Raw genomic sequence first — 13,459 nt, forward strand, 5'->3', positions numbered from 1 at the left:
ATAATATTAGTATTTTTAAGCATTTGAGGTAATAAAATATTATTAATAATAAAAACAAAATTTTACTATGTGAAATACATATTTAAAAGCTAAACTATTTTGAAAGTAAAAGATACATATTTCCTATAAAATCATATGAAGTGCATTCAAAGTTTTAAAATACTATTCCCAAAGATTTTTTTTTAAAAAAACTTTTTTTATATTCCCCTTAGTTGAAGATATATTGCTAGGTTTAGTTATAATTTTTAATTCTTGTAATAAAAAGCTAGATAGAAAATAAAAAATCAATTTGTTTTTTATATATAGAAAAATATTTAAAGTACATATTAGAATTAAATTAAAAAATAGTGATTTTTTATATCATTATATGTTGAATCACAAACTGAATATGATGATTATTATTCTAAAATAAATGTATTACAATTTTGTTGGATGTAAGTGAGAGTTAAGAAAAATTGATTTGATAATTATATCACAATTTTTTTTATTCCCCTTAGTTTAGCTTAGTTTCAATTTTTCATCCTTGTAGTAAAAGCTAGAAAGAAAATAAATATCAAATTGCTTTTTTATATAGCAAAATCCTTAAAGTGCATATTTGAATTAAATTTAAAAATAATGACTTTTATATAATTATATGTTGAATCACAGACTAAATATAATGATGAGTATTCTAAAATATATTTATTACAATTTTGTTGGAGGTAAGAGAGAGGTAAAAAAAAATTGATTTGATAATTATATTACAAAAATTTCCTTCATGAGAACATTTCAACTTTTAAGAATAAAATAAATATACATGAATTTGTAAGAACTAATCAAACATCTAAAGTAAAGAATTAAGATGTTTTCTTTAGCTTGATTCCGTTTTTATGAGATGGTTATAACCAAAATATTATTATGGTCATCAAAAATTTACTATACATATTAGAATACATATATATATATATAGAAAATAATATAAGAAAACAAAGAAGAAAAGGAGAAGTGCTTAAAACAAAGAAAGAATAAAATTAAAAACAATGTAAAATATATAATAACAAAAATATAATCAGACTCTTATTTGGGTTTGCAAGAACATTATAAAAAAAACAAAGAAAATATTTAGGATTTGGGATATGGTGGAAGAGGATGTGCGAATGGTTATTTATAGGATAAAAAGTGATGGAAGTTACATTTCTAAAATAATTATATTAGAAAAGTTAAAATTACAATTAATAGTGTGTTCAAATGAAAATGAATGGAGGAGAAAAAGTCAATTCACAATTTATATAATTTCAGTTATAATTTAGTAATAAAGAATGAATTTAAAGTATGCATTAATGTATATAATAAAATGTGCTATTTTATTAAAAATAAATTTAAAATTTTTAAAACTAAATATCAAATGTACCAATAAGGAGAGAATGAAATCTTAGAGGGGGTATTGAGTTTAACATTCTAAAGGATTTTAGAGTATTCTTAAAATCTTTTGTTATTCAATTGAGAATTTTTAAAAATCTTCTTAAATCCTATGTTATTCAACTTAAGATTTATGTAAAATCCTTTAAAATAATATAGAATCTCTTGTTATTCAATCAGTAATTTTAAAAACCTACTTGAAATCTCTTGTTATTTAATTTATCACAACTTTTTTAAAACGTGCTATTTTAGATGATTTTAAGAGACTTTCTTTTGTTTTTTAGTTGAAAAGTATGACAATCAAAATCATACCTGTATAGGTGGAATTTTGAAAGATTTCAGAGAAAAAAAAAAAGACTGAAGATCTTGAAGCCAAAAACCGCCGCCAATCATCAACCACCTTCTCCACCAGTCTCAGCTTGAGCCGTCAAGATTTTTGGGTTTGCCACAGTATCACCAGAGACAGAATAAAGGGATAATGAATTCTATTGGTTTGGATCAGTTTCTGGGTTTAAGTTTTACATAAACTGAGGACATAGCTCCAACTACTGATCTGATTTTCTTTTGGTATTGTGTTGTAAAATATTATAAAATCACTCAAAGTTTAATAGTCAAATCTCATAAAATCACATTTCATTTTCTTTTCTTAAAATAGAAAAACTCTAAAACACAATCAAATCTCCTAAAAACTTACTAAATTTTTCAAAATTCTAAAATATTAAAATCCTACCAAATCCTTAAAACATCAAGTTGAATATCCCCCTCTTACTTTTATATATATGATTTTTCTTTTAACATAAACAGAATTGTACATATATTTACTACAATATATTTTAATTTTATTATTAGTTTAATAAAATAACTCTAAAACTAGTCCCCGATTATTTCCCGTTTAATCTCTGATTTTTTTGCTCGGCGCTAGGCCTACCCAACCGTCCGACTAACACCTAGCGGTTTTCACTACTCAGTTACATAATACTGTATACATATCATTTGTTTTCTCGTATAAGACAGTGACCGAAAACAAACCGGTAAAAACCGACCAAAAGCCAATTGGCCAAAACTAGAAGCCGTTAATTACTGGCGTTTCCGCTCAGCCGTAGGAGGTAATTGTCAGATAGTCCTGTCGGAAGTTTACGGCCAGTCTTCGTTTCAAATTGAGACTGTTATAACAAAACTGTAGTGCCCTGTTGGTTATATAATTTTTGGATTAATGAAAGCTTAGCAAATTGAGACTGTTATAACAAAATATGATATCAAATATAGTAATTTTTGTATATCATATTTATATTGAAAAACATTTATATATTAGTTTTTTTCTTGCTTAAATGTGATTAATTTTTATTATGTTGTTTTGCCTGACTTGATTTTTGGGGCACAAGATTCCTTAAAAGAGACAAATCACATTGTAAGATGATAACTGAATGTGTATTTTGTTAAAACAAAGATGCCATACATATATTAATCAAAGTCAAACAACCTAAAAGTTGACTCTCAACAATAAGTGTAATAGGCCTATGAGGCTAGGATGTATAATATGATCCTCTCACAGCTTCTTTAGTCTAATATCTGGCATTCACATGTTTATTGTTACCTACGATTCAGATAAAAATAAATATATGTTTTCACTAAATAATTGGTGCTAAATTGTGATTTAATAGAAATTTAACCAATGCATCTGTTATTATTTGTAAGGTGAAAAAAATGCTTTTACTTTTTGAAGCAACAATTGTTCTTCTATTTCACACAATAGCCATTTATCTCTTCACTCTCAGCCATTAATCAAATATATATGATGCATAATTATTATCCTTACTTATATATATATAATAATAAAAAAAAACAAATTTCTAGCTGTATATTAGACTACTCATACTGATATAATGTACTCATTTATAAATATATTTGGACCACACCTACACATTTTTCTTGTCATGGACCACTCATTATTTAGTTGGCATTTATAACTTTATACATACATAATACAGAGTTTGAATCTAAATAAGGTAGACCGACAACACTTACAACTCTCTAACTTACATATTAGTTACTTTCGATCACCCAACTAATTAGTCGATAATTAATTAATTATTCACTAAATATATGAATATTGTTACATCAATTTTGTGTGGACAAAAGTTACAAAATATGATTTTTCTTTAGTTCAATTTCACCAAATGGATTCCAAAAACAATACCAAAACTATTGATTAATTAAGTTTTTAATGAATTTTCGTGTGTAATGAACATGAAGGTATTATTTTAGTTTGGAACGGAATAACAAAGATACAATTTTCTCGACCGGATTCAACCGGTCAAAACAAATAAACCAAAATACACAAACATACAGATAACTTTTTTATAAACACTCTCGTACAAAATACTTGCCAAATAATTTGTTCATTTTCGTTTCAACGCAAAGAACAACATGAGTTTCTCACGGTAGCTAGATTCAATCTTCTCAGTAAGTCCAACAAGTTTTTCAGTGAGACGGTCGAAAAAAACATCGAGGATATGGTCACCAAAATGGTTGATGAAGAGAGATCCCATTGTTGCCTTTATGCAAATCATCCATTGCCTCACATCCTCCACGTTCACTGCCCGTTTGAGCCAGGCTGCAGGGTTCATCAGTTCCATAGATTCCACTGTGAAGCATCCATTTGTCTCTACCAAGAATGTTACCTCCTCAGGTGATGCCGAGTAGATAGGTATGTTGAAGGTATCGGCTTGCTCTTCCGTGATCAAACCCTACATGTGGCAATTTCACCACACTCAACAAACACATAAACAAAAATAAACAAGAGATTTATATATATACGTTATAACCTATGAGTCATTGTTTCTTTTATATTACCTGGGATTGCATCTGAATGAGAACTTCAGCCATAGACGTATACATGACACTATCGGCAAGATTGGAGAATGGCATTCCTTTAGGAATCCCACACATTCCAACAACTAAAAGACCACCACTCACTAGTTCTTTAGCCCTAACTTCGAGAAACTTCCCCATGTCCCGACCAAACTGCCTTTCATAAGCCTTCACCACTTCCTTGGCCGCATTTGAGTAGTGAACCTTCCCTTTATTCCACGCCTTGGACCTTTTGTCCAACACTTCCTTTGGAACACTCGAAAGCCAGTGTGTGGCCCCAACCGTCACTACGATATGGACGGAGGAACGAGGAATAACACGGCCGTAGAACGAACCCGGGACACCGACCGCGAGGTAGCTCGTGTCTTGAGGGAGAGAAGTGAAGAGAGTGTTGAAGTCGTTTTCAGGGAGGTCGTTGAAGTAGACAAGAAACTCTGGTTTTGAGGAGTTTGATTTTCTTAAGCTGGTTTCAACGGATTTGATTATGTCGTCAACGAGAAAGAATGTGTTTGGTCCAGTTGCACAACCAAGATCGGCTATTCGGAACGTGTTGGAGCCAGAGATTAGGGTTTTTGCATCGAGTTTCTCTAATATCAGTTTGTCTATCGTCTCTTTCAACAAACTTGTTGTTTTTCTCTGTCCACACCAAAAGAATTTCAAAGATTATGGTAATTTCATGCTTAAATATCGTATTTAAAGATGTGCTACTCCTATTGAAAATTTTTAAAAGAGACTGAAATAATGAAATACAAAATTTCGCTGCACTAAATCTAAATGAGATGAGATCCAAAACCAATAAACACACCATCGTACAAAATAAATTAAAATGATGCTTTAAAAAAAAAACAGTATGTTATACTCAAACCTAGATTTAGTAAAACTGAAATACAGTAATGCCTTCTGTGCCTTCTAGATTTAAGTTTATGATTTAGCTTTTCTTGTGACAATGAAGCCGCTATATTTTTGCGTGGCTCGATGAGTTCTGAACATTTAAATAAAGTCAAATTATGTTCGTCCTCTGAAGTGATGGGGCTTCCAGTTGATCCGAATAGCCAGCCAACGTGTATTAAAAAATCGACTGATGATGATATTTTTAAACTCTCTTGTACTTTACCATGTCTAGAGAAGTAATTAAAGTAGATAGCCAAATAGTTAACTTATTACATCGTTAAAATAGTTAACGAAAATATATTTTATCTAACAACTTATCTAACATACCAATTCGTTGGATCAAATGTTACAAACCATACCAAAAATGCGAAGTTGTTATAAGGAATATGAAATGTAAAGAAGAAAAGAAAAAAAATATAAAAGATAAGAAACCAAAACAAAAAAAAAATGAAATAGACCTGCAAATGAGAATTCTTAGAGTAGCTGTTCGGACCATCTCCACCACTCATAGGAAGTGAGTTAAGAACAATCTCCACTTTCTCCATTATGATTTTGTGTTTTTACTCTCTATACTTTGGGTGTGTCGTCTATATATATAGGCCATGCATGCACTTATTAACACCTAGTGCTTAATATTACTATAGTATAGTCACTATAAACAATAATTGATAACCTCTTGAATTGAACTACAATAATATGCGTATAAAAGCAAGAAAATTTATACAAGAATATGCTATATTAGCCTGTCACATCCATTTTTGTTTTAGAACACAAGGAATAATATAAGCTATGATAGTAACATCATCATTTTATATTTTTGGATGAATAGAAAATTATAATTTTTAGTTATAAACTAAATCAATCAAATTTTTTCTTCAAATCAGTTAAAATGGTCAATTTCTGACAAATAAGAATATTATTATTGTAAGTTATAGACTATATATAGCTAGGCAGAATTGATGTCAAAAAAAAAAAAAAAAAAAAGCTAGGCAGAATCTTTACTGCCGTGGAAAAAATTTTTCGGTACAAATTTTATATATAGATGATTCTACTTTAAACCAATGGAATTTACAAAGCAATTTCATATTCAATGGACTAACTACTACATGTGTTTTTAAATAGAGCAGCTAATACTGAATTATCGGTGATTATATATTACAGTGGTCCTAATACGTAAGTACAAGACTACAATAAATATATTATTTTCTTTTAAAAAGTTATACTACTTGAACTAATCACATAGGTCTAGCGTGAGAAAACTACGTAATTGTAGGGGCATCAAATTAATTAATAAAATAAATCATAGTTAAACTACGATATATGCCCATTCGTCTCCAAAGGAGATGCTCTCTGTACTAATATCCAAGAATAAATCAAAAGGATGCTGAAATTTTATGATAATAAACTAAATCAGTTTGTTTTTTTATATCTCTATTAATGTGTCCTTCTTGATTCTTTCATATATTCATATAAACACTAGCTAAAAAAACATATAGTGGAAAATTGAATGATGAAATATATAGCAGGAAAAAACCAATCAGAGTCTTTGGAAAAATAATTATAAAACATTTCATAAGTTAATTAATTTTTAATTTCACTTTTCTTGCTAAAACTTTTATTACATTTCTATGAATGGGATGAGTTAATTCTCCCATTTTCAACGATCTGATTGACTGTAAAAAAAGCTAAGGAATTATTGATTAACTATATCTTTTGATAAACTATATCACCATAATACAGCAAAAAAAAAAAAAATGGTTATAGAAGTCTCCATTACTATCTCCAGTGATGCGGCTTCATCCATCTCTACAATATTTTTGAAAAAAAATAGCTTCCACATACTCTTTAAGTTTCTTTTTTGTATTTTTCCTTTAATATTTAAGAATTTGAATAATCCATATATATATATATATATATTTTTTTTAGGAATAATCAGTTTTAGATAAGGTACTCGTCTGGGCTTACTTGGGCCTGGGCTTTACGGTAGGAGAACTCTATATCTTCCTCTTCTTTTTTTTTTTTTTTCCCTTCATCTTCCACTAAAAACCTTAACAATGGTGAAAATTCTCACAGTGCTTCTTCAATCCTGCAATTTTCGCGTCTCCATTGAAACGAAAGAGGTACACTATGTTTCAATCTTCTTGCTAAGTCTTAGGTTTCGTTAAAGAAGAAGACTAACATGTAAAATTACAATCATATGACACAGCTATTTCTCTTAATCGAAACGATGGAGACTCCGAAATCAGATAGTTTATGTGATCGTTTAGTGACTGGGAACTCAGAAATTGATAACTGGATTCGGATCATCGAGTACTTTGCCAAATTCAAATCTGAGCTTTGGATGTTGCATGGTAATTTGATTTTTGTATCAGTTTCTTTGATTTTTTTAGAAATCCCAATTTCTCGGATAAAAGTAATGTTACTTGCAGATGTGTTTGAAATGGGTCCTAAGCTTCCAGATTATTTGGGTGAACACACCAATGAGATGGTAGCTTTCAGATGCTTGGCTTCTTTGTTTGATTGTTCTACTCCTGGACAAAGTAAAGACGTTGTTTCTGCTGATGCTAACTCAAAGGTCGAGTTTGATTCGTCTCAGAGCTGTGAATATGTTCTTCAATGTATCTTGGATGAGGTAGTTACAAACTAATTCCTTTTCTTGTGGTTTCTTTGATATACTCATATATTACTTAGATTGTTTGGGTTCTTCTTCGTTTTCTAGATACCTTTATCGGAACTGAAACCAGGTGCACCAGGACTATCCAAGTGGAATCTTCTTCCTTTTATCAAAAGCAAGCTTCTTTGTCTACCTAATTGCGCTTTGGAACTGGTACTATGGCTTACTTAAAGTCCTATTTCTGATGAGCTACTATAAGGTTTTTCTTATGTTTGTACATTTGTTTTTGTTTTTGATCAGATGCTTGAGCCATCATCCTGTGAGAAGGATACTGAAGTATTGCCTTGTAATGAGGAAGAGACATTGAGAAGTGGTGGCAAAGAGACTGAACGAGTTACTCCTCCAATGGTTGAACCAGATCTTATGGGGAGAACAGAAGGCGGACAATCGTTTTGTCGAGACCTTGGAGATGGTGCTGATGAGATTAGTAGATCCTATATGTTGCTCGAAAGAAGAAACGAGTTATTTCAAAACGAAAGCGATGGTCATTTGTCAAGTCCTGCGGAGAAAATATACAGATGCATACGATGCAAAGAAAGTGGGATGCTGTTGTTTTGTTCTAAAGATGGCTGCCAAGTTATGGTTCATCAGACATGTTTGAATTCGCCACCTGCTTACGATGATGCTGGAAACTTTTACTGTTCTCTCTGTGCTGTTACCTGTCCTTCAGCTGAGTATCTCCAATGGCAAGATGAAGTTGCTAAAGCAAGGAAGAAACTAGTTTCGTTTCTTAGACTAATGTCAGAGGTTAACAAGAAGAAATCTGTCGATGGAACCTGAAACGCTATGTAGGATAAAAGCCTTGTTTTTATAAATATTCTAAGATTGTCAACAAAGGGAAATTACATTTGCACTCAGTATCTCCTCTTTGTTACAACTTTCCGTGGTAAATATACAGACGAGAAAATTTCTAGTCACTGATAACGTTCTCTGTGATTATTAAACAGGAGTGATCTGCTCTGTAACAGAAGCTAAACCGTGCATTAACCTGACAATTTCAGTTGTGTCATCCAGGTAATACTTGGCCTTGCTAGGCTTTTGTCCGACAGTACAAGCAAAAACCTCTGCTCTTGGGGCAATCGAAGGGCCTTCAGTGGAACTGCATATCACCTCAAACATGTCTTCATCAGACCGGTCATCTCCAATACATAAAACGAACTCAGGAAGTGTTCCTCTTTCTTGCATCATCGAAAGCATTCTTCTTGCTATAAGTCCTTTGCTCACGCCCTACATTACAAAAACAAGAACAAAGAAGAGTCATGACGGTACAAGCTCAAACAAATGCCAAGGTATTCTGAGGGTCTGAATGGTGACACAAACCTGCGGCTTGACCTCAACGTAGTTCTGCCCTCGTTTGACTGTGACAGGTTCATTAGCAAGAACACTTTCAAGATGATCTAGAAGTTCCTTAGCTTGACATGAGCCGAAATCAGGGTCAGCATCCTCGTAGCTCCAAACAAGAGCGGTCTCTTTGTCTTCGATTGTTGATCCATCAGTTGTCTCGGTGTAGAGTTCCATCACAGGTTCTGCAATTTGCTTCCATGAACAATCTGCTGCTGCCACACAGTTCTCCCATTCTTCTGCCTTTCTCAGCCTGTGTAGTCGTCAGATAGATTCTAAGTTATAAGATTAAGGGTAATGCATGGAAATAAGAAGTTTCAGTTGATTACCTCAGAAAATAGCCATGCTCAGCAGCAATTCCAAGCTTCTCACAAGGACTAAACCAGTCCGACAATGTATCTCGGCTTTTAGCACTAACAATGAACACCAGATTGCCCTTGTCCCTACACAAGGTGTTCAATATGTCGATTGACTTTGATGATGGTCTTTTATCGATAGAGCCCTGTGGCATTAAAGTATCGTCATAGTCCAAAAGAATAGCCCGTGTCTTTGTCCTCTTATAAGCTGATACTATGTGTTCCATTGACAGCTTCCTGAAGCTTTGGTCTAGTGCCACAACTCTAAAGCTAAGACCAAACCCAATTCCCCAACACCTCCTTCGTCCATGCTCACCACAACTCCTCTCAAGATCTTGGAGGAAGCTATGAGCCCAATAGCCAACATCATGAGTGCTCACATACTTGTAATGTTTCTCATGTCTTAGCTGCTTCTCAGGTTCAGCCACTTCAAGGGCACTATCCATTGCATCAGCCACTGCATCAACATTCCAGGGATTAACACGAATGGCTCCGCTTAACGATGGCGAGCAACCAATGAACTCAGAAACCACCAGCATGCTCTTGTGATTATGATTATTCGGCTCCAGCTTTAGAATTTTGTCTAGCTTCTCATTTCCTTGACGGGAAACTATGTATTCGTAAGGTATAAGATTCATACCATCCCTAACCGCTGTCACCAAACAACACTCAGCAACTACATAATAAGCAACCCTTTCATAAAACTTCAACGGTGCATCTATCAACACTATAGGATCATACCCGGGTCTACCAAAGGTCTCATTAATCCGCTTAACAGTTGAATACGTCTCAGCTTGCATCTCTTTGACATCTTTCCCTTTCCCTCTTGCCGGGTTAGCTATCTGCACCAACACAACCTTCCCTTGCCATTCAGGATGTTGGATAAGCAGCTGCTCCATTGCCAAGAGCTTTAAAGTTATCCCTTTGAAAATGTCCATGTCATCCACACCAAGCAGCATTGTCCTGCCCATTTGACCATACCGCTCAATGAGCTCCCCAACTTTCCTTTCAGTCTCGGGTAGGCTCAGAACTGACTGAAGCTGACCCATATGAATTCCCACAGGCAGAATTTTTATACTCACAGTTCTACCATAATACTCAAGTCCAATGTATCCTCTCTTTGACTCATAAGTAAGACCGAGCATTCGACTACAACAAGACAAGAAATGCCTCGCGTAGTCAAAAGTATGGAACCCTATCAAATCCGAGTTAAGCAAAGCTCGAAGCAGCTCCTCACGAATAGGCAAAGTTTTGTAGATCTCAGAGGATGGAAACGGACTATGGAGGAAGAAACCGAGCTTGACCCTGTTAAACCTCTTCCTCAAGAATGTAGGCAAGACCATCAAATGGTAATCATGTATCCACACAAAATCATCCTCAGGATTTATCACCTCCATTATCCTGTCAGCAAAAATCTTGTTCACGGAGACATAAGCTTGCCACAAAGTCCTATCAAACCTACCTCCAAGGTCAGGAGAAAGTGGCAACATGTAATGAAACAAAGGCCAAAGCTGCTGCTTACAGAACCCATGGTAGTATCTAGTATACAAATCCAAAGGCAAAAACGTCGGCACACACTTGAAACTCTCGAGAAGAACTTGATAAACTTCTTCTTGCTCATTAGGATGAATCTCTTCTTTCAAACAACCCACATAGATAACCTCAATAGCTCCATCACCTAACCCATCTTTCAATTGGAGAAGAAGTGAATTCTTATCCCAAGAAAAGTTCCAACCTTTGCTACAACAAGTACTACTAGTACTACCACTAGTACTACCATCCACCCTTCTCTGAGCTCGTATGGGTAATTCATTAGCCACGATGATGATACGATCTTTAGGAGACAGATCAGTTTCTTTAGTCTCATTATCGATGTTTGACATGATTCCAGCTACGGCCATGATTCGTGGGATCTGTCGGTTCATGCGTCCAAACGTTGGTGAGTCTCCTGAAGCTAGCTCCAATAGATTCGAATACGATCTTGAAACCATTTCTTGAGATCAAGAAACTGAGGAAAAACAGAAAAAAGAGAGAATTTTTTTTTAGAGAAACTGTTGAATACACTCTTGGATTTTGGTTTCAGACAATTTGAATGAAAGCTAGAGAGAGCTCTCTTGTAATGGAAAGGCTAAAAAAGCAAAAAAGCAATAAAGCAATAAAGGCTTTTTGATTGAAACATGATGAAACAGACTAAGCCTTCTTCACCGATTATTGTTATTACAGGAGAAAAAGAAAGTGAGAAAAAGGAATATATTCAAGAATATTACAGCTTCATTTGTCTGAATGTGAGGTTTAAAATTTGAGAAGACAAAAAGAGAGTTTTGACTGTGTTTGTTGATGGAGAAAATGCTTATATGCGGCTTTTTGGGTGATTGGAAATTAAAAACAAAGTAGAAAAAAAAACACTTTTTCTTCAGACGGATATATTTTCGCTTTCAAGGCTTTTTGCGTGTGAGATTGGAATTATAATGAAAATAGTTTAGCTTCTTTCTTTTTCTTTCTCTGAACTTTACTCTTTACTCTCTTAGTGTTATGAGTGATGTATACTTTATTATGAAAAAATAGTTCGGCGAGGTTTTGGTATGAGTGGACTTTTGGAGAGTTATCAACAGAAATTTATAATCATTACAAAAATATTGTATGTGAGACTGAGACTGAGACTGAGTGAGATCGTTCCAACAAATTAAAATACCCAAAATATTTGAGTCGTCCGATGTTATTATGATAGTATGAGAGAGTGTATCAAAGGGTGGAAAAGAGAAGAGCACGTAAAGTTTGCTAACACCAAGAAAATTTGGTTGATCTTATCCGTTAGTGGCTTAGAGAAGAGACCAAAGTGGAACCCATAAGCAAGGCTGTCACATGGGGTTTTGGACTCACAGACACATTACCACGTGGTGTACGTTTGCTTTTAGCCTTCTACGTGGCGAGATCTCAGTGTTTGTTTTTTTTTTTTCTCAACATAAGGCAGAGGCGAAATTGTTAATCTTTTATTCCTCATTTATACCAAACTGAAGTTTGAATCTGTTGGTCACAGAACTAAACTGGTGTATTGAATTAAAAGAATCGTTGCAGCGTTTGAGTTTTGAAAAGAAAAGCTGTATTCCATTTACTGGGCTTGTGTAATTGGGTTCGATAACGTTGTCCTCCTTTTAAATAATCAATGGATTAAAGTTGCCGACAAAAAGCTGTATTCAGATTCAGTGAATAATTTTTGTTTGATATATTTTTTCTTCTTGTTGAATTAGGTATTATTGAACATGAAAATTACTTTAAACCTACACTGTATAGAATTGCCGGAAATGTGATGTTTCACGCTTCCGAAGCGAATTTGGAACCGAAAACACTGGGAATCGTTTGGAATCGTCTGGAAAGCGTGATTCTCAAAGTAAGGCGTTTAGAAGCGCGGTGGAATCGTACGATTCGTGATTAGAAGCGCCAGAATGTAGATCGGAATCATTAATGGAAGAAATATTAAAGAACTGGGTAAAAAACGCAGACGGCCAATTGCTATTAGGGTTTCGAGAAAGAAGATAACTAAAGACAAAATTACTAGTTTGTCTGGCGTCGAATTCAAGAATACATCATATAATAACGACAATAAGACCACTAGACTACTTTAATTTTTACCATTTGTTGTATATTAAGTAGTTTATAACCAAACTATGAATAAAAACATAAAATTTCCACCATTGTCTAGTAGTCGATTAGTCTCCATTTAAAATATGATTCTACGTATTGTATTTTATGAATATTATATATATATTAATAAATATTTATTTCCTTCTAACGCATACCCGCTTTCTAATTTTCTTCTTCAATTCTAAACGCTTCCGCTTTTATGTATCCGCTTCCGATTATATGCAGCTTAGCTTTAAACAACTTAATATTTTATTCTTGTAATTAATAAATTTTACGAATCAATGTG

At 33.5% G+C, this 13,459-nt stretch overlaps 3 protein-coding genes across 3 annotated transcripts; 1 reads left to right on the top strand and 2 right to left on the bottom strand.

Moving 5' to 3' along the window:
* On the bottom strand, positions 3,671–5,705 carry LOC104701422 (probable S-adenosylmethionine-dependent methyltransferase At5g38780). The gene is made up of 3 exons (XM_010417109.2): positions 5,619–5,705; positions 4,252–4,905; positions 3,671–4,145 (listed from the first exon to the last, which is right to left on the bottom strand). Exons 1-3 carry the CDS (start codon positions 5,703–5,705, stop codon positions 3,798–3,800), a joined length of 1,089 nt encoding a protein of 362 aa, XP_010415411.1. The 3' UTR covers positions 3,671–3,797.
* Positions 7,200–8,751, top strand: LOC104701424. The gene is made up of 5 exons (XM_010417111.1): positions 7,200–7,280; positions 7,367–7,511; positions 7,590–7,792; positions 7,880–7,987; positions 8,075–8,751. The coding sequence occupies exons 1-5, from the start codon at positions 7,215–7,217 to the stop codon at positions 8,612–8,614; spliced, it is 1,062 nt and encodes a 353-aa protein (XP_010415413.1). The 5' UTR covers positions 7,200–7,214; the 3' UTR covers positions 8,615–8,751.
* On the bottom strand, positions 8,624–12,124 carry LOC104701423 (alpha,alpha-trehalose-phosphate synthase [UDP-forming] 6). The gene is made up of 3 exons (XM_010417110.2): positions 9,505–12,124; positions 9,155–9,428; positions 8,624–9,061 (listed from the first exon to the last, which is right to left on the bottom strand). Exons 1-3 carry the CDS (start codon positions 11,520–11,522, stop codon positions 8,774–8,776), a joined length of 2,580 nt encoding a protein of 859 aa, XP_010415412.1. The 5' UTR covers positions 11,523–12,124; the 3' UTR covers positions 8,624–8,773.

The sequence above is a fragment of the Camelina sativa genome, chromosome 7 (genome assembly GCF_000633955.1).
Source record: "Camelina sativa cultivar DH55 chromosome 7, Cs, whole genome shotgun sequence".
NCBI classification, from domain to species: domain Eukaryota; kingdom Viridiplantae; phylum Streptophyta; class Magnoliopsida; order Brassicales; family Brassicaceae; genus Camelina; species Camelina sativa.